Source organism: Phaseolus vulgaris, chromosome 2 (assembly GCF_000499845.2).
Source record: "Phaseolus vulgaris cultivar G19833 chromosome 2, P. vulgaris v2.0, whole genome shotgun sequence".
Lineage (NCBI taxonomy): Eukaryota > Viridiplantae > Streptophyta > Magnoliopsida > Fabales > Fabaceae > Phaseolus > Phaseolus vulgaris.
In genome coordinates, this window is record NC_023758.2 from 22118621 (window position 1) to 22141153 (window position 22533).

Genomic DNA, 22533 nt, shown 5'->3' on the forward strand with positions numbered 1-22533 from the left:
TAAGAAAAGAACCGTAAATTTGTCTTAAAAATAATATATAATGAGAGTGAGTTAAACTAAAATAAGATCTTAAAACATAAGGAGATATTCTCAGTGCAGTGTGAGACATGGTTTTGCAATTCAAAAAGGTAAACGCTTTTTGCTGCAGTGGTGGCAGGTAACACCAGAAACCAAAAAGTAAAAAGGGTGTGTGGTAAGGTAGTTTCATAATTAGCTCAAGTAAAAGGTTCTTTTAACCAAAATATTTTTATAATCAGAATTTTAAAGAGTAAAAATTATCAAAATAAATTTTGATATTTTTTAATATTATCTCCTACAAACAGTCAGAAAAAAAGAGAGTTTATTTTAACTTAAAACATCTAACTTTGTTCTAAATTGCTGAGCTGTAAAAGGGCTTTTGCAACCAATAAACAAATCACACACCAAAATCCAAACAAGAACAAGACCATACCTTTAGTCCAGTATTTCCTCACTCAAACATTCTATGAAACCAGACAAAGACAAAAGAAAAAGCTTCCTCAAGACACACTTCACACCCACCATCATTATCCTAATTCAACTCTCTCACACATTCACTTCTCTTTCTATCTGCTTCAAACTCCTTTTCTTTGTCCTTCATAATCCTTCCTTCCCTTAAAAAACGTGAAAAAGTTGACACAAAAACACAAATAACCGTCCCTGGTTCTTCCTTCTTCTTCTTCTTCTGTCTAGTGTTCCCTGTGTTCTGGGTTGTTCTTTGAGTTCTTCTTCAAAAGTTTTGAGTTCAACTTGAAAGTAAAAAACTATGAGGAAACATGGATGGCAGTTACCTTACCACCCTCTTCAGGTACTTGCAAAATTTGATTTTTTTTCAGCAAAGTTTTTTTCTTTCTTATTCATTGTGGAAAATATTTGTGAAGGTGGTGGCTTGTGCTGTCTTTTTATCTCTGGGCTTTGCCTTCTACGTGTTCTTCGCTCCTTTTATTGGAAATAAGACGTGTCAGTATATTGTTGTTGGCCTTTACTCAGCGCTGGTAACCCATCTTCCTATATCTCTGCCTTTTTTTTATATGTAATATTTTCATTTTCTGCTTCTTAGTTAGTGTGTGAAATGAGTGAGATCTGTGATTTTATTTGGTCCCATATTCTTGTGTTTGGTTTCTTTTGTAAATCTGAATTCCGTTTAAGTTTAGAGGTTGCTTTTTATCACATGATCTACCATCCTGTTAAGATTGTTAAGATTGTCGTGTAGTTCAGTGAAGGATTCTATGGAGCTGTCTCTGTACATGATAAGGGCCATTTGGTTGCTTGCTGTGACCTCTTAAGTCTCTTTCCCTTGTCCATTTTTCACATCCATTTTAAGCACACACTCCCGAGTTATGACAAATAGCCATCATTAGACATGTATGAACTACATTTCAAGGATTTTTTTTTTTAAATTCTTTGGATTATTTATTTGGTTAAATATAAACTTAGTCTTGTACAACATGAAGTGAATTATCAATTTATTCCCTACACATTAAAAGCTTATTAAATTGATCCTTATAAATGTAAAATGTAATTGATTTAGTCCCTACAATCGGTATTTCTTACTCATCCTTAATTTGACCCCTACTTGTAATTTATTCTTATTTTTGGTTTATGTCCCTATATATTCTTAATTTAATCTTCAATATATTATTAATTTGATGCCCACTTGCAAGGGGGCATATTAAAATATTCTGCATCATGTGTAAGGATCATAAGAATGTCTTAGATGGGACTAAATTTAGACTGTGTAAGGGGTAATGGTGACAGAACCAAATTAGTGACACTTTTTATATGGGCAGAAACCGATTTAAAAGTTTTTATGGATTGGAATCATATTGAGAATTCAAAACACAGACAAGGACTAAATTTGATGTTTAACCCTAAACCCTAAATAACTACTTTTCTAAATTTCCTCTTAGAACTATACTCGTGGTTCTATTTTTTTGCTCCTAGGACACGATCCAAGCTAGTTTAAAATCTCATAATTTAAAATAAAATTGATATTTTGACAGACAACTTTATTTTAGTGAGTAGAGATTTAGATTTTATTAACATAAGGCATGCTTTTCATGATTATAAGACCACATACATATGTTCAATTTAGCTAAAAATTGAAGTGCATGATGATATCATATAATTCTATTGTTATGCGAATTTTGTGTTTTATAGAAAGTTATTGAGTAGAAGTGTCAAAAACTTACACTTAAGAGTGAGTGGATTCCTTACCTATATATCTGCAGTTATTTTGCTGATAACTGCCTTATGTGGTGGTTTATGTCAACTAAATCCTATGTCAAAGGAGACACCGTAGTGGAAGAAGAGTAAAGTCCATACACTGTTCAATACTTTAGTTTTATGCACTTGCAATTCTCTAGAGCACAATATTATCAAGTGTTAGAACTATCTATCTAAGCAGATATGCATTTTATATTCTCCGATGTTCACCCTTTTTGTGAGTTATTTTGGCTACTTCTATATAAGACTCTCCTAGGGTTAGAACTGTTATTTCCCTGTGAAAGACATCATCGTATAGTGATATTTCCTCTTTTTCCAGATTACTAGTGTCTTTGGACTGTACATTTGGTGTACGGCATCAGATCCTGCAGATCCAGGGGTTTTAAAGTCCAAAAAGTATATTAAAATCCCAGAAAGTAAAAAGCTTGCTGAAGTAAAGAATTCTAAATTAGGGGAAGAATCAACTTCGCCAATGCATGAAGTATATGCATCAACAGCTGGAGCTAGTTGTGTGGATAAGGAGGGATTGGGAACAAAAGGAATTTCAAAAAGTGCTTCGAATTCAGTGGAGAAGAGTACATCATCATGTTCATCCTGTGTGCTCTTGGTTTCTTCTCCTTGTGCTTATATCTGCAGCTGCTCAAGTTTAACTGATAAATCTACAGATAAACAAATAAGTGAAGATGGTATGTTCTTTTGCAGTTTGTGTGAAGTTGAGGTGCGTAGAAGATTTTGAACTGGAAATGTATTACCTTTTAATATTACTATTGGAGTTCATTCCTTAATATGACATGTGGAGGTTGAAAAATGACTTGACATAAGTGCATGGAGAACTTCATAATTACCTTGTGTTACAAACTCATGCTTACTCTGCAATTCTTAGATGGTATATCAGTGAAGAATAACTTTGATGTAGGTTTTCAAGTACAGCAAGCACTGTAGAGTTTGTGACAAGTGTGTAGATCACTTTGATCATCATTGCCGAGTGAGTATATCTGACTATTTCTTTAGTTATCACTTGAGGAATGTTCTGAAGGACTGTTTCTACCTTGGTTTGCAGTGGCTTAACAACTGTATAGGGAAAAAAAACTACAGGCAGTTTTTCGCGCTCATGGTTGCTGCTATGCTCTTGGTAAGCAATATCTGTCCATTCTTACTCATTCACATGGTTGACCCTACCGTAACTAGAAAGTTCTACTTGTTATAAACAAAGACTAAGTCCAAGATTTGAAATTTGAAATCTTAATTCATCACTAAAAGAGGGATCTTTAAGTGATTTTAATCGATTAAAGCTCATTTTAATTGATTGAAACAGAGTGCAATTTGAAGGTTACATGGCCTAAGTGAAATTGATCAATTAAAGCTTGATTTTAATCAATTAAAACATTATTCTTTGTATTTCCAGCAACTTAACATTCTAAGATTAAAATTGTTTTTAATCCATTAAAAACTTCTTTATGCACTTAACCTTTAATCCATTAAAAACTTCTCTGCACAATCTATGCATGATCAAAGGCAGTAGAAACCTTTACACAAGATTAAACATGAAAATTATGACTCAAAACGCAAGATCAAACAAGAAAACTAGATCAAAATCAACAATTTGCACAATTTGGTTAGAATCATCCAATCTTCAAGCTTTTGTATCAACCACGTAAGAATTGAAAAAGATAATTCTGCTTGAAAACATCAGCATTTGGAAATCAAGCTCTATTGCCAAAATAAAATCTTTCATCTTTTTTGACCCTACATGTCTCCCTACTAAGTTTCAATTCTTTCCTTTTCCTCTTTGAACCATCCCAAATCTAACTTAATAATTGTTTCAACATGCCATAATCTATAGAGCATCACAAGTATGGATTTGTATTTCCTAGTCATTTTCATTTTGACTAACTAATGACAGGTCTGTACATGATTTTTGCACCTTGGGCTTGAGATTGCAGTTTATTCTTCAATGGTTGACTGGAATTCTAGTGCTTATCTGCTGTTTTGTCAAGAGGAAGCAATTTTCTGTGGATATATCCTCCAAGTTGGGAACCAGTTTCTCTCTGGTTCCCTTTGTTCTTGTGGTGGTGAGCATTCTCACCCTCCCTCTTATGAGTGATTACTATATTTCTCTATTAATGCTTATTTATTTTTCTGATAAACTAACTTATTTTGCTCGTTTTTGTTTCGAATCTTTTCATTTGATAAAAAAATCTGAGGCTATTTCCGGATGCAGCTATTCTTATTTTCACCTGTGAAATTTTTCAGTCTATCTGCACAATTCTTGCAATGATTGCTACCTTACCAGTTGTTCAGCTTTTCTTCTTTCATATCCTCCTCATTAAAAAGGTAAGGTTGGCTGCTATTTGGTATGTTGATTATCTGGTTAACACTTCATCGTGAAAGGAATTTTGTTTATCTTTTCTGTGTTGCACCAAACGTGTTTTAGGCTCTTTTCTCTAACTGAAAACAAAACAGTAAATAATTACATAAAGCCTTTGTCATAAAGCCATTGTCACATTAATGTTTCTGTTTATGATTGTTGAGTATTGGGGATCTAGTCTCTTTGGGATGTCAAAGTCTCATAATGATGCTTAGCATGTGAGGTTTTATTAAAAAAATGTTTTTATTTAAACTGGCCATGTGTAGTTGTTGATGGTTTAGTCTACACACTTCTTGTATATGCAAAGATTGACAAGTCTCTCACCTTATAGTCCTAGTAGGCAATAAAAAATTGTCCTCTGGGGAAGATGCATGTTTATGTCTTAATTCTCAATGAATGACAATGGTGTTTTTAGTGCTAAACATCATCAATCTATCTATCCTCAGTCTGAAGTGTTAATTGTTAGTTTGACGAGTGATTCAGGGACTCAGCACATACGATTACATCATAGCTATGAGGGAGCAGGAGCAGGAGCAACTAGGAAATGGAGGACAGCAAAGTCCCCAAATGTCAACTGTTAGCTCACTTACTGGATTGAGTAGTGCAAGCTCCTTCACTAATTTACACAGAGGTGCGTGGTGCACACCCCCACGCCTGTTACTTGAAGATCAGGTAACGTTTTTTCAATTTAGACTTGCTTTATGTTCCTTGCATTTGAATTGTTTTCATATCTCGTGTATAATTTTTATGTTATGGAAAAATTGACATTTGCCATTAACTGAATAAACATATCAACTTCAGAAGTTATTGTAGCTTCTTGGATGGCTTTTGATATTGTGCAGATCATGCACAACTTGAGCTAACCTTTCACCCACTGGAAAACTAAATTTATGAACTATTGAGCTTGATCATTTAGTTGTTTCTAGATTGTTACAGCTATTTTATGTTTTATGCTCTTTCTTTCGTTTGCTTACTGAGAGGACCAGCTGTTTGATTTTTTCCTTCTCTTTTGGGGTGTTGGGGTTAACGGTTGTAGTTTGATGTGGTGCCCTCAGACACCGGTTCTGTTAGCTCACATGGAAAGAAGACAATGAGAGAAGATCCGTTAAAGAAAAAGAATCCTGGAACAGTAAAAATTAGTCCTTGGACATTGGCACGCTTAAATGCAGAAGAAATTTCCAAGGCTGCTGCAGAAGCAAGAAGAAAGTCCAAAGTTTTGCAGCCTCTAACAAGACTGGAACCAGAAAGCAGTATTGGTAGCAACGGCCTAAAAATGCTTCCTAGAATTGAGCACAATAAGAAGCGGGTTGGTAAGCGGGTTGATCTTCTGGCCGACATGTCTATAGAGTCTCTGACAAAAGATTGTGCCAGTAAAGGTCTGAGTGGGATATCTAGGTTTGCCCCTCTACCGTTTGAAGCGCGCTGTGCATTTCAAACAAGTAAAGCAATGTCGAGCTCAGCTGGGATTGTTTCTTCATCACCTGAAAGCAGTTTAGACTCTCCTGATATTCGCCCTTTCGGGGTGTTCTCTTCGGGTGTTGAAAAAGCAAAACAGCTTGCAGGCCCTTCAGCTGCTGATGCTGCTGCAACTCTGAAGGAAATTCCTCTGTCAAGTTCAACTAGTGATGGATATGAGGCTTCTGGCGGGGAAGACAGTGATCGGGTTGTTCCGAGTAGAATTGTTCAGAGATCTACAAATTGGAGTAATATTCTTTTCAGAACTCATCTGGATGAATGTGCATTTAGAAAGCCTGAATCGTCATCCAGTGTCGTTGGTCACAGTAGAAAATTGTGACCAGCAGTTGTTGGTCACATCCAGTGTCAATTAGATATCTATATTTCTGACCATTTGATTGGAAATGTTCATTCTTTGACGTTTGAGCAAGAGGTTCTTAAACTATTTAAGATGATGCTCGCAAATTTTGGACTTCTAATCATGTGGGAATCGTTGTACAAAGTTTCATGTTGATTCATAGTAACTGGTCAGTTCTAGCTGTTAGTGAAGTGCGTCGGTTTGACTGCCCTGCTATTTTTATCAAGAGAACTACAAGTTGCTGATTACAATTGTGTCTTCGTGTATAATTTCTATTAAAACGACTCTGCTTAATTTGCCAATTTATCAGCTCTTTCAAAACATGCTGATAAAAATAAAAAATAAAAACTCTTTCAAAACATATTTTTCTCCGATCATTCTATTTTTGTCTCGAACTATGCAGTTATTTGAATTTTAATAGTAATATGTGAAACACTTGTGTTTAACTTCGTGAACACTAATTGTTTATCTATTTTAAGAAAAAATTAAATTGATTGATATTCTCAATTTTCAATAGAATACTAATCACTTATTTCTTTATCCACTTCCAAATAAAACACTTGCATTTATAATAAGTAAAATAATACATTTATTAATGAGCTTATTTTAGTAAAATTATTTTAATAAATAACACATCTATTATTAAGTTTAAAATGTAATTATGGGAGGAAGATATTACTCAAGAAACATTTATGCTTAGAAGTCGGTAAGTTCATCTAACCATCAATAACTTCACAATATTATTAACCACTTGCTACACAAAATTAATGATTCTCCCAACCATATTAATCTTGCTTTATCACAGGATCCATGTTGATTTTTACAAGCAAATATTAAATAGGATAGATAGTTATTCAGAGTCCCAAGGAAATAAATAAAAACATACCTATTTTAACGTAAACATTTTATTGCCTCTTCATTATTTATGGCATTTAGAAGCAATTAACGACTTAAAACGTACATAAGTGAGTTTCGACAGGTGGAATTCCTGGTCCATCTTGAACCAATTGTGACCTGTTTTAGGAAGACGATTTAATATATATCACAATTAACAAGCACCTAAAGCATAATTATCCTATTCAACATACACATGAGAATCCCTTCTGAAATTTCGGCTTTTTAAAAAAGGATGATTTTTTTAATAACAAGATCAATTAAGCCAAGAGAGGGTCTGTCTTTTGCACATTTAAGCAAGCTTAGTTGAAAGGATCCTCTTTCAAAAAGAATGATCAATCACTTTATCATTCTTATTCACGCATCTCATAAATAAAACCCAAAATAAAAGGAGCTCATTTTGCTATTATTGTTGTGCAAACATCTTTCAATATGCCACCTAATATACCATCACTATTACTTTTGGCTATATTAACTCCCATGTCTCCAACACCAAGTCTCCAACACCAAGACCTTGTGCAAAATTGGAGCAAGGTCATTTCTAGTTATTTTTTCAGCAATGGGTGGGAAGAAATTTCAAAGCATCAGAAAAGATCATAGAAGCATGACGAGGAATAACCTTTTGAATATGCAACCCAACAGGAAGCCTGTGAGGTCATATTCGCAAGATGACCTGCAAGCTGATTAGCTTCACTTGTAACCTTGACCATCCTTGGTTTTAGGATCATCGCCCTAACTGACTGATTCCACCTTGATCCAAAAGGGATGATATTGATTGCACCCAAGTGATTTCTAGTTTCAAGCCTTCTGTTACACTTCAGATTCAGCTAAACTCCAATAAAGCAAAAAAAGATTACAATCATAACTTCCCTGATTAACACTACACGATCAAACCTTTAGCACAATCTGTTAACTACTTAACTTAAAAGAGCGTTCATCCATGCCATGATTATGCAACCAAATAATAACTGCCAAATTTGAAGCTTCACACACTAAATGATTATATATTTAGCAACCACAAGTTCTACATAACAGAAATTTACAGGAGCAAGAGAGAAGATACACAGGCCATGTTACAAAAAGTAACGTTGAACCAACCTGGGACGCTACATCATTACACATGAACAACCGAAACAACGTGAGGAACCTTGCCGTCATCGAAGGGCAAGCAAACGTATTGCCAGGCGAACTCCTGGGCGATGTCGACGGCGAGCTCGCCGTGAACGGCCTTGCAGTACATGTAGAGGACGGTGTCGGCGGCGGCTCTGTAGAGCATGAGGATCATGAGGAGAGTGGAGGTGAGGACGATCTGGGTGACAAAAGCCCAGTCTTTCCAGGCCCAGCCGTCGGAGCCAAGGAGGAAGGAGGTCCAGAGGAGGAGGGCCTGAAGGGAAGCGAAGAAGAGGAAGGAGGAGGCGGCGACGGGGGTCATTCCTTTGACGAGAGAGGCGCTTCGGCGGAGGGGTTGGTAGCCCCAGGTGGACTCCGCGACGACGATGACGGGGGCGAGAGACCAGGAGACGCGGAGGTAGAGCAGGGAGAGGAGTAGGGCGAGGAGGAGGATGGTGGAGGCGGTGAGGAGGAGCGGGGAGGCGAGGGAGAGGCGGCGGAGGAGGAGTGGGAGGGGAAGGGAGAGAGAGAAGAGGATGAGGTGGGAGAGGAAGGAAGTGGCTATGAGGCGGGGGAGGGAGGCGGGGATGGAGAGGAGGGCAGAGGGGAGTTTCACGGGGCGGCCGAAGAAGCCGTGGAAGACGCTGTGGGTGATGGAGGCGAGGGCACAGAAGTAGAAGAGGGGGAGGGAGAGGAGGAAGAGGAGGAGGGGAAGGGAGAAGGGGGTTAGGGTTAGAGATAGGGTTTGGGAATGGAGTTGGAGGTGGATGTTTTGGGAGTGGTGAGGGGATAAGAGAGGGAAGAGGAAGGGGGAGACTATGATGGAGAAGGAGAGAGGAAGGAGGAAGATGACGGAGAGAGCGAGGAAGTGGCGTGAGTGAGCGTTGATTATGCTTTTGGATTCCGATAGTACGCCCCAGAGGTTCAGGTTCGTTGCTCCTCCCATCACTGCACCTGATTCCTCAATTTGCTCAGCCTAGACGACGGAGGTGGATCGCAATTTGCAAATTAATGCGGGGATAAATATATACATACACAAATAATAATAATAAATTATACCTTCCACAAATTTATCTATTCTATCCTTATTTAATATATTTCAGTATAATAAACTATTTTATCATTTTATATAAATTACTTAAAAATAAAATTATGTTTTAATTTTTTTAAATTAATGTACCGTTTTTATAGATAAACGGACTCCCTTCCTCCTTTAATTTTTTTATTGTAAGGCAACAATAGGAAAAAAAAGAGATATGACATATTCATTCTCACACGTTTTCACACCAAACCTCACATATCAAATAAAATAATTTCTATTACTCATCACTATCTTCACTCCATTTCAATCAACTATATTTTTTTGGTAAAACCATTATTCTTTTGTATCTATCATCAACTCAGTCCTAACTTTAACGTGAACATAATCATTCCCTCTAATCTAAAAACTACCAATGGAAGAAGAAAAAAAACTTGAAGAAGAAGAGAGACTCAAACCGAAGAAAAAAAATTGTTTAATCAATTCATCATTTTTCTTTTACATGTTATTTTTTGTTTTTTAATTTTCACTCATCCAAAAATTATTTGTGTATGTATGTTAAATTTCTATCATCGTAAAAGTTGAGTAAAAAAGGAAAATGTGGATACACAGGCGCGGTTGCGCATGTGTTTCCGCAAATAATAATAATAATAATAATAACCTATATTATACCTATATATAAAGGAGATTTCTCTCTTTAATTGCTCTTTTGGTGTTTATCAATTTTACCCTTATATTAATATTTATTTTATTGTTTTATCTTAGACATTTAAGTCATTTCATTATTTTTTTAAGTATTTAATAAATAATTAATTATTCTTATAATTAATTGGAAAATATTGTTTTTCTTTTTTAATTTTAAAACTAATATTTTATTATTTTGTAAAAAACAATTACCAATTTTAAATTTTGAATGTGGAGCGTTTTGTATATAGTTGTTATTTTTTTCTTATCATTTGATTTCTTATTTTTTCCGTCCAAAAAAAAATGAATAAATGGCGACAACAGTTTCTTCACTAATGACTCAATCTGTGACTGTGACCTCCGTCAACCGCATTTGGCGGACGACCATCTTCGAATACCTCGTGTGGGCGATCTAGATGGAGATGTGAACGAGGAGCAATACAACTTATTATTCCAATTACATCATTCTTCACGGATCACCTATTCTTCTCATCACAAATGTGGCATCGAAGCTTCTCCAAATTTGTCAATAGAAATTTGAGTCTGTGATTTCTAACGCAATCTTTCTCGCGCGAGGCAAGGAAGAGGTTCACTGCATTATGGAGAAACGACTATTACAGAAAATTTGGCATTCGTAACTTGGATTTGCAACGGTAACTTGTTTGTCTCACCTTTCACAACCAGATCTTTTAAAGTCATTGCTTGGGGGCGGTGCTCACACTCTCTTATTGACAGGTTCGCTTTTTATTCCTCTTTATCAGATTGATCATTCTTTCATTTCCCTTTTATTTATTCGTTACATTAAATTGATAATTATTAATAAATATAAAATATTGAGTCATTTTTTTTCTTTATTGTTGTATTATAATATTAATGACTTTGGAAATGTTAATGATAAAAATAAAAAATGCGGACACTAATGTCTGTGTTTCCGCTAGTAATAATTTATACATATATATAAAGGGGAATCCTCTCTTTAACTGCCATTTTATTTTATTCCAATTTTATCCTTATATTTATATTTTATTTTATTATTTTAAAAATATATAAGAGGAGATATTTGTCATTTTGTGAGCAGTTTTAATTTTATATCTTAAAAAGATAACGGAAGAGATAACACTATGTTTAAATTCAAAAAAAAATAAATCAAAACTAAACATTGCAAAGTGAAGCTTGCTAAGGAGCATTGCACAATTGCATTTTTTTCTCCCGTTCATCTTCACTTTTACCCCATCAAACACCTTTTCAGTTTTCTATTTTCATATTCAAAATTCAAAATAAGAGAAGTCATAGTTTCCTTCTAGAACCACAAAACCAACCAGTAAGTGTTGTTTTTCAATTATAAAGTAAAAGATGGAAATGCAATGTCTGAATTTACTTTTCTTTTTTATTCATTTATGCATGTCTTTGGCTTGTATGATGACAATATTGTTATTATTGTACTGACACAAATAGTGCCATAAAATACACGAAGACAACAATTTAATCAAACTTATAATAGAACTATTAAAGAAAACAAACAAAAAAATAGTAGGATTTTGTTCATTGAATAAAAAATTGAAAGGAGAAAAAACGTATAAGATAAAAGTGTGCTGGTGGGAGTGAGAGGGGTTAGTTTATGAGAAAGAGAAGGCTTAGGGAGAAAAGGGGAAGTGCATTAGTCTATGAGCGAAAGGAGTGAGAAAATAGATCACGAGAGGAAAGAACAAACAAGAGAAACACTTAAGTTTTGGGATTTGATTGGGAGGGTTAAGAATAAGGGTTAAGAATTTGATGGAGGATATGGAGGGGAAGTTGTTGACGGTGGAGATAAATGATAAGAACGATTTGACTAAGTTTTTTTACAGGTCCAATACAAAGAAAAAAGAAACATATTTCATTATATTTTCTTCTTTTGTATATACTATTTTTCATGATTAATGTTGATTGAACAATTGAGGATGAATTTTTGGTTTATTGCTTAATGGTATCACTTCTATTGTAATGATAAAAATAAAAAATCAAATACACAAACGTAAAACGCCTGAGTTCCCGCTAGTAATAATAATAATAACAATAATAAACTAACCTTGTTCCAACCTCTTCCACCAGTACCCATGCCATGTCTCAATCGTCATCTTTCATTTTAACTTAAAAGCCTGAAACAGAGTTTTAGTCTCCCAATTTCCTAATTAATTTCGTTTTTAACTTTTACAAAACAATATTCTTTTGTTTTTGTTCCTGCCGATTGACCTGGTCGCCGGTAGACTTTTGTAGGTGAGCTCGGATTTCGTATGCCTCGTGGTGGAACTCGTGCTTTCCTCAATGTCTGGATGTTGTTCCTGTTAAGACAGGGGGCGCCCTAGTGGTCGATCGCACTCCGACGATCAAGTCAGTAAGGACTTATGAAAGAATAAAAAACAAATAGTTTCAGTAGTCAAAATGCGTATTCAGAATTGCGTACCTTCACCTGGGACTTTAAGCTCTTTTTATAGAGTACCATTAGGTCACTACTGGTAACCACCTTCCCCTCACGAGAATCCTGTCTCTAGTGAGAGTATATTCAATAAAGAGAATTTTGTTACAGTGTGCGTAATCTTAACCGCATAGCTGTGTAGAATTCTATCTCCTTGGAATGCAACAAACCATAACAGAATAACCACTTGGGCACCAATGAAGGCAACCACTCCCGGGGTCCAATCTGTTTTCAAGTACTTTTACATGCCCTTTCATATCACTGTACCATGCATGTGCCGCTACGTATCATGCATGTGTCCTCATGTAACATGCCAACTGCTTCATCAAACCCTAGTGCACTTTTGGGTTTGGGCTGACAAAGATTGTTTTGCTCATGCTAGACCCAAATGTACTAAGTGCACCCTAGGTCCATTAACATATGCTTTACTGTCCTACCTGACCTTATACACGATTAATTATACCAAATGCATGAATGCGGGTTATTATGCAAATACCTAAGTCCAAACGCGTGGCCCATCATCCTGGCCCAATAGCCGAGCTGAGCTGCCTAACGCAGGCACCAAGGTTCGATCACCGAGGTCTTCTTTGCGAGTTCTGGTCCACTACACAAGCCCCCCAATCTCAAGCTGAATTTGTTTCAGTGAAGAGACTAAGTTGCTTGACCACGACGACCTTCATGTCCTGTGAATAACGCGTCGTGCATAGTGCCTTGAGGTGGCTCCTTCACGAGCGTACACATGTCACATCAGCGGCTGAAAAGCGTTGCTGCTTACGTTTCCTTCTGTAACCTTCAAAAAAATTTCCAATACTTTGTATATATGCATGAACAACTTATTTATGCCCTTATGTTTCCCCTTTACTATGCCTCGACCAGTACAATGACAATGCATGTTTCTACTAGACACGACTATAACGACTTAACCAATTACATTTGATTATCTTGCCCTTAAACAATGTAGATATTATGACTTAATCAGCTAATAACAATTTCAAACAAGCAAGGCAAATCGCAATGTATTTCGTATAATTGATACAACTACTATACCAATCAAAGGGTGCTCTTGGCAAAGCTATTCATGGAATAACTTGTACCTCGTAGCTGTAGTGGGCCTCCCACTTTTCTTGCATTTTGGTTGTGCCAAACTTTGACACATTCCTCTGTGAATACCTTTGTGGTGCCTCACCTTCCTACGGGGTTGACCCGACTTGTCCCAGTTGAGGTCCTGAGCTCAGTATTACTAAATGTTGGCGAACTACCATTCAAAATGTCCTCGCTCGAATTTTTTTTGAATGAGAGTCTCTCAAACATGAGTTGCCATAAACCTATACATTCCCTCTCTTGGAAACTTTCCAAGGCGAGGTCACATACCTGTGCTCGAGCCAAAATGTTGGCGAGCTATCGTCCATGATCTGTGCTTGAAATCCTTGACAACAAGAGGCTTCTCAAAGCTGAGTCGCCATGTACCTACACATTCCATATTCAAATTCCACGCTTGGAAATCCTCCAAAGCGGGTCCATGTTCAAATTCCACGCTTGGGAATCCTCCCAAGCCAACCCATATTTCGTGCTCAAACCAAAATATTGGCGAACCATCATTCACTATCCGTGCTCAAAATCCTTCTCAGAGGCTTCTCAAACCTGAGTTTCCTGTATTTTTCCTCTTTTGGAGCCCCTCCAAGGCAAGGTTACATTGTTTATGCTCTCGCCAAAATATTGGTGGCTATCATTCACCACTGATGCTCGGAATCCTTCTAAGGGGCTTCTCAAACCTGAGTTACCCGTTTCTTTCCTCGGTGCTCGGAATCCTTCCGAGAGGCTTCTCAATCCTGAGTTGCCTATATCTTTCCTCTCTTGGAGCCCCTCCAAGGTGAGGTTACATTTTTATGCTCCAACCAAAATATTGGCGGGCTATCGTTCACCACCGATGCTCGGAATCCTTCCGAGAGGCTTCTCAAACCTGAGTTGCCCGTTTCTTTCCTTGGTGCTCAGAATCCTTCCGAGAGGCTTCTCAATCCTGAGTTGCCTGTATCTTTCATCTCTTGGAGCCCCTCCAACGTGAGGTTACATTTTCATGCTCCAGCCAAAATATTGGCGGGCTATCGTTCACCATTGATTCTCAGAATCCTTCCGAGAGGCTTCTCAAACCTGAGTTGCCCGTTTCTTTCCTCGGTGCTCGGAATCCTTCCAAGAGGCTTCTCGACCCTGAGTTGCCTGTATCCCACACGTTCCCAAACTTAGAGCCTCTCCAAGGGGAAGCATGCATACTTGTGAACCTTTCCAGACCTCCTCCCGGCCAAGTCACATCCCTGCAAGTTATCAGGATAGTAATGACAAATAATCTTTCGTCATAAATACTTTTTATTGGGTGACTTCGTTAAAAAACCCTCGTGAGGAAAAAAGAGTGTCCCCTTAACCGTTCATGAATAATCATTATACATCAATTGAAATAAAACTTAATATTGACTCCATTCCACGTTCGGGGTATAGGTCCCCCCTCCAAAGTAAGCTCCGTTTCTGAGAGCCTCCACCACGCAGAATGGACCGGTCCATTTGGGAGATAGTTTGTTTTTTTTCAACTGATACGGGTGAGCTTTCCTCATCACTAGGTCAACGACTTGGAACTGCTGAGGTCTAAGCTTAGACCTTTGCTTCTGCTCCACCCTTCTCTTCAAAGCTTCAACTTTGATACGCACTTGTTCTCTTACTTCGTCGAGTAGGTCAAGATTCACCTTCCTTCCTTTAGTTGGATTCCTCCACCACAAAGTTTTGGAACTAAGGTGAACTCTCCTGGATCTCCACTGGGATCATAGCATCAGCCCCGTACACCAAACTGAAAGGTGTCTCCTTCGTAGTAGATTGAGGAGTGGTGTGGTAGACCTACAAAATTCGAAGAACATAAATAAATATCATATAACACAACAAGTGTCACTCACTTATCCTCTATAGTCGTTTAACCATTACATGTTTTTTTTATGTCTACTATAACTTGGCACATTAATAATATCCTTTCAAGTATAATTCTCATAAAGGTTTAACCAACCACCATATCGAGGCGGGAAAAATAGTGCATAACCTAAATGGTGATGATGATGACCATTATGATAAAACTCCTAGCCCTCCACATACATTTAACATTAAAAGTTACAGATTTACACAAACTACTAGTTTACATAAATGCAACACATCCAATAAATATGGAAAAACCCATGATAAAAAGCTAGCTAGAGCACATAAATATGAAAGTCTAATAATTACTCTATAGAAGTAGGGTCAAGTTACCCTGTAGTAACTCTAAGAGAATTACTCCTTATCTTTACTTTTTATTTTCTCTTAGTGTAACAACAGTCATACAAGGTCTTTTTATTAAAAAAATAAGAGTGAGAATGTTAGATTTATTCTTAAAGTGACTTGATCCCTCCTTACATACATTCACGAAGGAGTCATGTTATATTTAAAGAGTAATTTTGAAAGAGTTACTTTTCATTCTCATTCTTGTAATCTAATGATTCTAACAAATAACTTAGTTGTTAGATTTAAAGAAAAAGAAAGATGAAAAAGAAAAGTTTCTTTTGGAGTGATTTGATCCCTCCTCTCTCTTGTGTGTAGTGTGCAATACATTTTTCTTAAAATGAAAACTGTATGAGAAGCTCTTCTTATTTGCAAAAGTGATACTAAGGTAGAAAATCTTTGGTTATGCAGTTCCTCCTAATCTGGATCCTAGCAATATATATGGTGTATGGAGGATCCATGACACAGATAACATTTTCTCAACACAGTCTTTTCGGATAAAATGTGCTAGACAGGATGTTCATTTGTATCTGATGACCGTGTTCAACTTACCTCGTAGTAAATTGGTGGTAATGATCATTGATATTTCTTTCTTTGCATGGGTATCAAAGGGAAATGACACTTTGTGGGAATGAGATTGTATCTTGTGTGCCAAGTATCTATTATTGAGGTTCCTAGGTCATTCAATGCTGGTTAGCATATCAATTGTGTATAAATTAGTTTATACACATGCTAGCGCATTGTGTAACTACATACACATGTATGTATTGATGTTGGCAACATTTGAGCCACAAAAAGACCCAGTACATATTTATTATGATTTAGTTCATTTAAGGATTAATAATCATAATACTATTAGTTAAGATATTGGGTTATTGGCCTTAAAATATTTGCTGTGGTGTAAGGATTATGTTAAGATATTATATATTGGTTATTAGTCATATAGCTTGTGAGTGGCCCATATTAGTAATGCTATTATCCTATTAGTTGACCTAACTAACAGTACAGAATGGTTAAGTCATGTGTTTTTTTTATTGATATCTACTAGGTGAAACTGGCATGTTGATTGTTGATGGAGTATAGAAAAAAAATAGAAAAGATTTAAGGGTAAAGTAGTAAAATGATAAGAGACAAAAGGGTAAAATCATATGTGCATCAGAAAAAAAAAAAACTTAAACAAAGATTTGTGTCTCCACTGTGTGTTTCAGAAAGAAGAAGAGAGGAAACCTGATGGTTCTCTGGAGTGTAAGCTATAGCGATTGGACAAGAAGAAGGAATAAAAAGCAACAAGTAAAAATAAACTTTGTTTTATTTCTGTTATTGTATATCACACTTACAATAAATATATGTTTCCTTTTTTATAGGATTTTATAAAAACTAAATAACAAATTGTATATGTATGAATATAATGCAGGACGATATTCATCATACCAAACTTGTTCACAAAATTTTGAAAAAGAACCCATTATAGGATTTTCATTAACATGTTTGCTAATTGATCAGAAAATTGAATAGGTAGGAGATGTAGGAGTTTGTCCGTATTTTCTCATGAATCACATGAAAATAATATACATTACATTTTGTTTGAAAATAGGTGATTTTAATTGTATAGTGAAAATATAATCGATTATGAAATGAATAATTGATTATGTCAACTAAATCTAAAATGATTGTTATAACATATAATCGATCCTGTTATCCTAATTCAAAATATTTTCTGAATTACACTAATAACATAATAAATTATTATGTCTAATTATAATGGATTATACTAGTCAATAACTTTTTTTTTAAAGATAGTTTTCTCTCATTCATTCATTGATATTATTCTATACTTTGAGAAATATAGTTTTGTTGGTAATTCATGCTATATATTTTTCATTGTAAATCTATCACATTATTGATAACTTTGAACCAAGATTTGATATAAATCTTCTTGAACAGTGTCTCAAGGAATGATTTTTTTCTTCTTGTTCTAGTCACATAAGAATTTCTTATAATTGGATAGTTCAAAATTGTTTGCAAAATATACACTTCATTACCAAATAACTATTTTAAAAAGTGTTCATCCTCAAATACAAAATACATACACACGAGTGTTCATCCTCAAATACAAAATGCACTAAATTGTAAATGTACATCCTGATATGTTATAAAGGATCATTAAAAATAGCTTTATATTATTCTATAACACCTTTATAATATTAACCAAAATTCATGCAGAAAGTAATTTTCTTTCAATAAAAATGCGATTTATTCTTATTGTATGCATATAATTGCAAAAAATTATACACAACACAATCATCTATTTGTTAAAAATGCAAAAAAAAAACACAGTTTTCTTAAATTTTAGGTAATTTGCATCTATAAATTAGTCCCACCTGAATTTTCCTCTATTATAAAAAATATTATCCATTACTTTTAATAATATTATGATATAAATTAATGTAGTATGACCAAATTATCAATTATTTCCATTACTAACATCCTAAATAGAATATTACCAGAGAAAATTAATGCATTAAATGTTTCAGAAACAACATTAAATGTAAGAAACAAACGTCACTGGAGAAAGTGAGACAAGTTATATTTTAACTTTTAATGAAATATTAATTATTTTTATAGGCTTTATTTTAACTTTTAATGTAATAATAATTTTTTTCTTTAGACGAAATAATAAACTGAATAATAAAAATTATAACAAAAATTAATGATGATAACATTAATTTTGTAAAATTAATATTTTCTTTGTTCATTTACTAGCTTTTTTGGAACTTGTATAAAATATACCTAAAATAACATTACATATTGAAACGTAAACATTCTTAAAAAAAAAAATCAAATGAAAATCAATTTTTAGATATTAAAATAATTATTTACAATAATAAATTAGAGACCCTTTTAAAAACTAAAAAAAAATGGTTTCTAAATTAGTTTCTATTTAATTTTTAAATTGGTATCTAATTTAGTTATTATTGCAACTAATTATTTTGATATCCAAAAATTGGTTTCTATTTTATAATTTTCTTCTGGATTTAAAAGAAAATGTTAAAATAGTGTGATGATGGTGTGAATTACATAATTACATTTACAATATGGCAACAGGAAATCTGAACAATTTTTTAAAACTGATTACTTTTGGAACCCAGAAATGTAAGAACAATAAAAACTCCGAAACACAAAAAGTTTACCATAATACATTAATGTATTCTGAACAAATGTGAAATTAATAAAAGAAATTGCAGTAGCGAGTTAAAGTCATCCAAGAGAAAATAATGAAAATTTCTTAATTTATTAAGCTATCATCATCATTGATATTGATATTGTTACTAAACTCTCTTCACTTTATTTATTAATAAATTATCTTTACTTTGTTGTCGTCTTATTTTTTATATTTGATTTTTTCGTTATCTTTTCAGTTTTCTTGACAAGAATAACTAATCACAATCTGATCCTTAAGTAGTTTTTTCTTGTCTTAATAAATAACGTTCGAGTCAATTTTAAAGATTATAATATTAAATGTTTAAGATATAAGTTTCATTATCCTATATGATTGTCTATTTATAACTAGAGTTTTGTACAAATGCGTGGATACCATTTAATAAAACCTAATTATCTATCATAATAATTTTAGGGTGTAGAAAAATCGACTAATCGAGTGCTTATATACACGTGTTTGACCTCTTCTCGTAGTATATATATATTTTGGATTGAGAAATAAAAGAATGAATGGTTAATAGAGGATGAGTGTGTTATAAGATTGGATGGAAAGAAGGAAGAATTGAAAGTGAAGAAAGGAAGTGAAATACCTGCATTTGATGTTGTTGCATTTGATGTTGTGTGAGGTGAAGAAAAGATGAAGTAGCATTGGGATATTGACACGGCTCAATCAAAAACCCAAAAAGGAAAAAAGATGAAGAGTGTTTTGAGGTATGAGTGAACCGAGGCAATAGCACAATGGTGCATCATAATAGAAAAGTGAGTATGTTTGATAGAATTGTTGGATGGAAGAAGGGTTTTTATAGAAGAATGTGTGTTTAAAAGAGGCTCTGAAAATGGCATTTAAAGCCACGAATTCCAAAGCTTAAAGCAGGGACCAAGCATTTAAATGCCTTCGATACCATTTACAGTTTTCTTCTTTCCATTTATTAATCCATTACATAACGCTTTTAATGTTTCACAAAACCTATCTCCAACTCATTCTCCCTGCACCGTCTCAACTGTTTCGTCAGAATACTACCATTCTTTTCATCTACCTTTCTTCCCTTTTTAAACAATTCATACTTATATTCAAATATTTTTTTTTTATTTTTCTCTTATTCTACTTACTCTAATACTTATCCATATAGTTTCTCTTTTTTTTTTCTTCTAAATCAACCTCTAATATAAAATATCAGCCTTTTTTAATCACTCTATTGTTAGAATTGATGGCTTAAACTAAAGGAGGTGAATTGTTTCTAAGTGTATGTTTGCTTTTGGGGATGATGGACGTTAAGGGAGTGAGTGAATGGGTGTCACCCTTATTTGACAAACAACCCTTGTTTTCGCAGTTACTTTCCTTTAGAATGAATATTTAACAAACAACTCAAATAAGCATTTCAGAAAGTCAATCAAACAATTTAACATAAACACATATCAGAATTTCAATCGGTTAAAACATGTTTTAATCGGTTGTTTATGGCAGCGCGAAAATATCAAACAGTTAGAGATTTGAGAGAGAGAGATACACACACACAAGGTTTTACTGGTTCACTCAATCCCTGAGCTACATCCAGTCATCAGTCAAACCAATGAGTATTCCACTATGTAACTAAACACAAATTACAAAGCCCCACAAAGAGGTGATCCTGAAACTACAAGACCTACTCACCCTCTTTGCACACAGCACACACCTCAAGCCAGAATCACACTGACTTTACAGGATTTTACAAACACGTTTACAGAATGTAATATGAACAATTATAAGAAACTAATAAAGGGTAGAAAACACCTGGAATAACAGTAAACCAGAAGCCCTATGATCAGTTCTTGAAATCACAAAAAAGCTCAAAAGCAATCTTGCTAAACTTGAAAAATTCATTTTCACAAAAAAATTGTAATCTCTCTTTTTGATCTCAAATCAGAATGTAAAACTTCTATATTTCTCTCGTTTGAAACCTTTGAAAGAAGACTATATTTATAACCTTTGAAAAACTACCGTCTAAGGCAGATTTGAACAACTAAATCAGTTAAAACAGGTTTTCAAAATACTGTTATGAAAACTCACTTTTAATTAGTTGAAACCACGATATAACTGGTTGAATGGTTTTAGCAATTACACATCTGATTCAAAAAACAGTTTCAAAACTCATTTGTCAACTAAGTGACAAACAACCGATTGTCTCGAAACTTTAATCGGTTGTTTTTCCCTTTGCATGGAAAAACACTTAGTTCTTTAAAATAGATTGAAACAAGCTTTCTGTAGGAATCAAGACTAATTTTACAAAGATTCTAAACCCCATAACTAAACCCAAACCTAAAACGCAAAATAGCTTCAAGTTCCATGAGGATTTGATACATCAAAGTTTCCCATCTTCAACATCTATAATAACTAATAATAAGATCAATTTTTTTAAACTAATTTTCATACGTTCTTTTGCCTCTTTTATTCCTTTTTTTTCTTTATTTATTAATACACATTTAGTTCCAATTCTCTAAAGAACTACTCATAAAAATTAAGTATTTTTATTGTATAATTATGTTATTTAATAAAATTAAAATATTTCATTACTATTTTTTTATTTTAATGAAAAATTACAAGTTTTCTATTATATAACTATGACATTATAAAAGTTTATTCAAAATCTATGAAAATTTATAGGATTTTATTCAATTTTTTATTTTAATCCTAAAGAATTTAAATGATAATAGTTACACATGTTAAAGAGACTGAAATTTTTAAAAAAAGTTGTATTTTTTTAATATGGTATATGTTTTTGAATGTTGAGTGTTTATATTGAACATATAAAGGTAGAAAGATTTCAGTTTTTCTAAGGTTGAATAGAGTAAATGTAAAAATGGGACTTACTAATGTCTGGCTTGAATGTGATTCTGCCTTGGTTTGTGCTGCGTTTACTGCTAGGACTAATGTTCCGTGGATGCTTCAGAATCGATGGAATACTTGTCTTAATTTTTGTGGGACAATCAGGTTTAGGGTAACTCATATTTTTCGTGAAGGGAATGCGTGTGCTGATAAGTTGGCTAATTTAGGATTTATTCATAGAGAATCTTTTCATTGGTATAATAGACTCTCAGCTAGTCTGTTCTTAGAATTCTTTATGAATAGGTATAATCTACCTATGTATCGTTTGTGTTAACATATGGGTTTTGGTCTAATCCCCCCATATTTTTGTATTTTCTTTCTTTTTTCTTTTTTTAATAATATTTTTTTTAAAAAAAAATAAAATAAAAATAGAGTAAATGTAAAACCAATATAATTTTGGGAAATTTTTCTTTTTTTTTTTCTCTTGTATATTGTTATTGTTGTATAAGTTTTATGTATATGATCTTTATCAATCTTAATTCCAAAGTAATTGTATTCAATTTTTTAACAAATTATTTTTTCAAAAAAGTTAAGAAATAAATAAATCTTTTAA

General features: G+C 34.1%; 2 protein-coding genes across 2 annotated transcripts; one reads left to right on the forward strand and one right to left on the reverse strand.

The window, feature by feature from the left end:
- The first annotated feature begins 422 nt into the window (after window positions 1-422).
- Window positions 423-6676, forward strand: LOC137810915 (probable protein S-acyltransferase 22). The gene is made up of 9 exons (XM_068612413.1): window positions 423-826; window positions 900-1013; window positions 2564-2962; window positions 3161-3229; window positions 3305-3376; window positions 4188-4316; window positions 4498-4578; window positions 5096-5284; window positions 5649-6676. Exons 1-9 carry the CDS (start codon window positions 785-787, stop codon window positions 6405-6407), a joined length of 1854 nt encoding a protein of 617 aa, XP_068468514.1. The 5' UTR covers window positions 423-784; the 3' UTR covers window positions 6408-6676.
- A 1619-nt stretch (window positions 6677-8295) lies between these two features.
- Window positions 8296-9447, reverse strand: LOC137810916 (uncharacterized). The gene has a single exon (XM_068612414.1). It carries the CDS (start codon window positions 9373-9375, stop codon window positions 8434-8436), a length of 942 nt encoding a protein of 313 aa, XP_068468515.1. The 5' UTR covers window positions 9376-9447; the 3' UTR covers window positions 8296-8433.
- Window positions 9448-22533: the final 13086 nt, after the last annotated feature.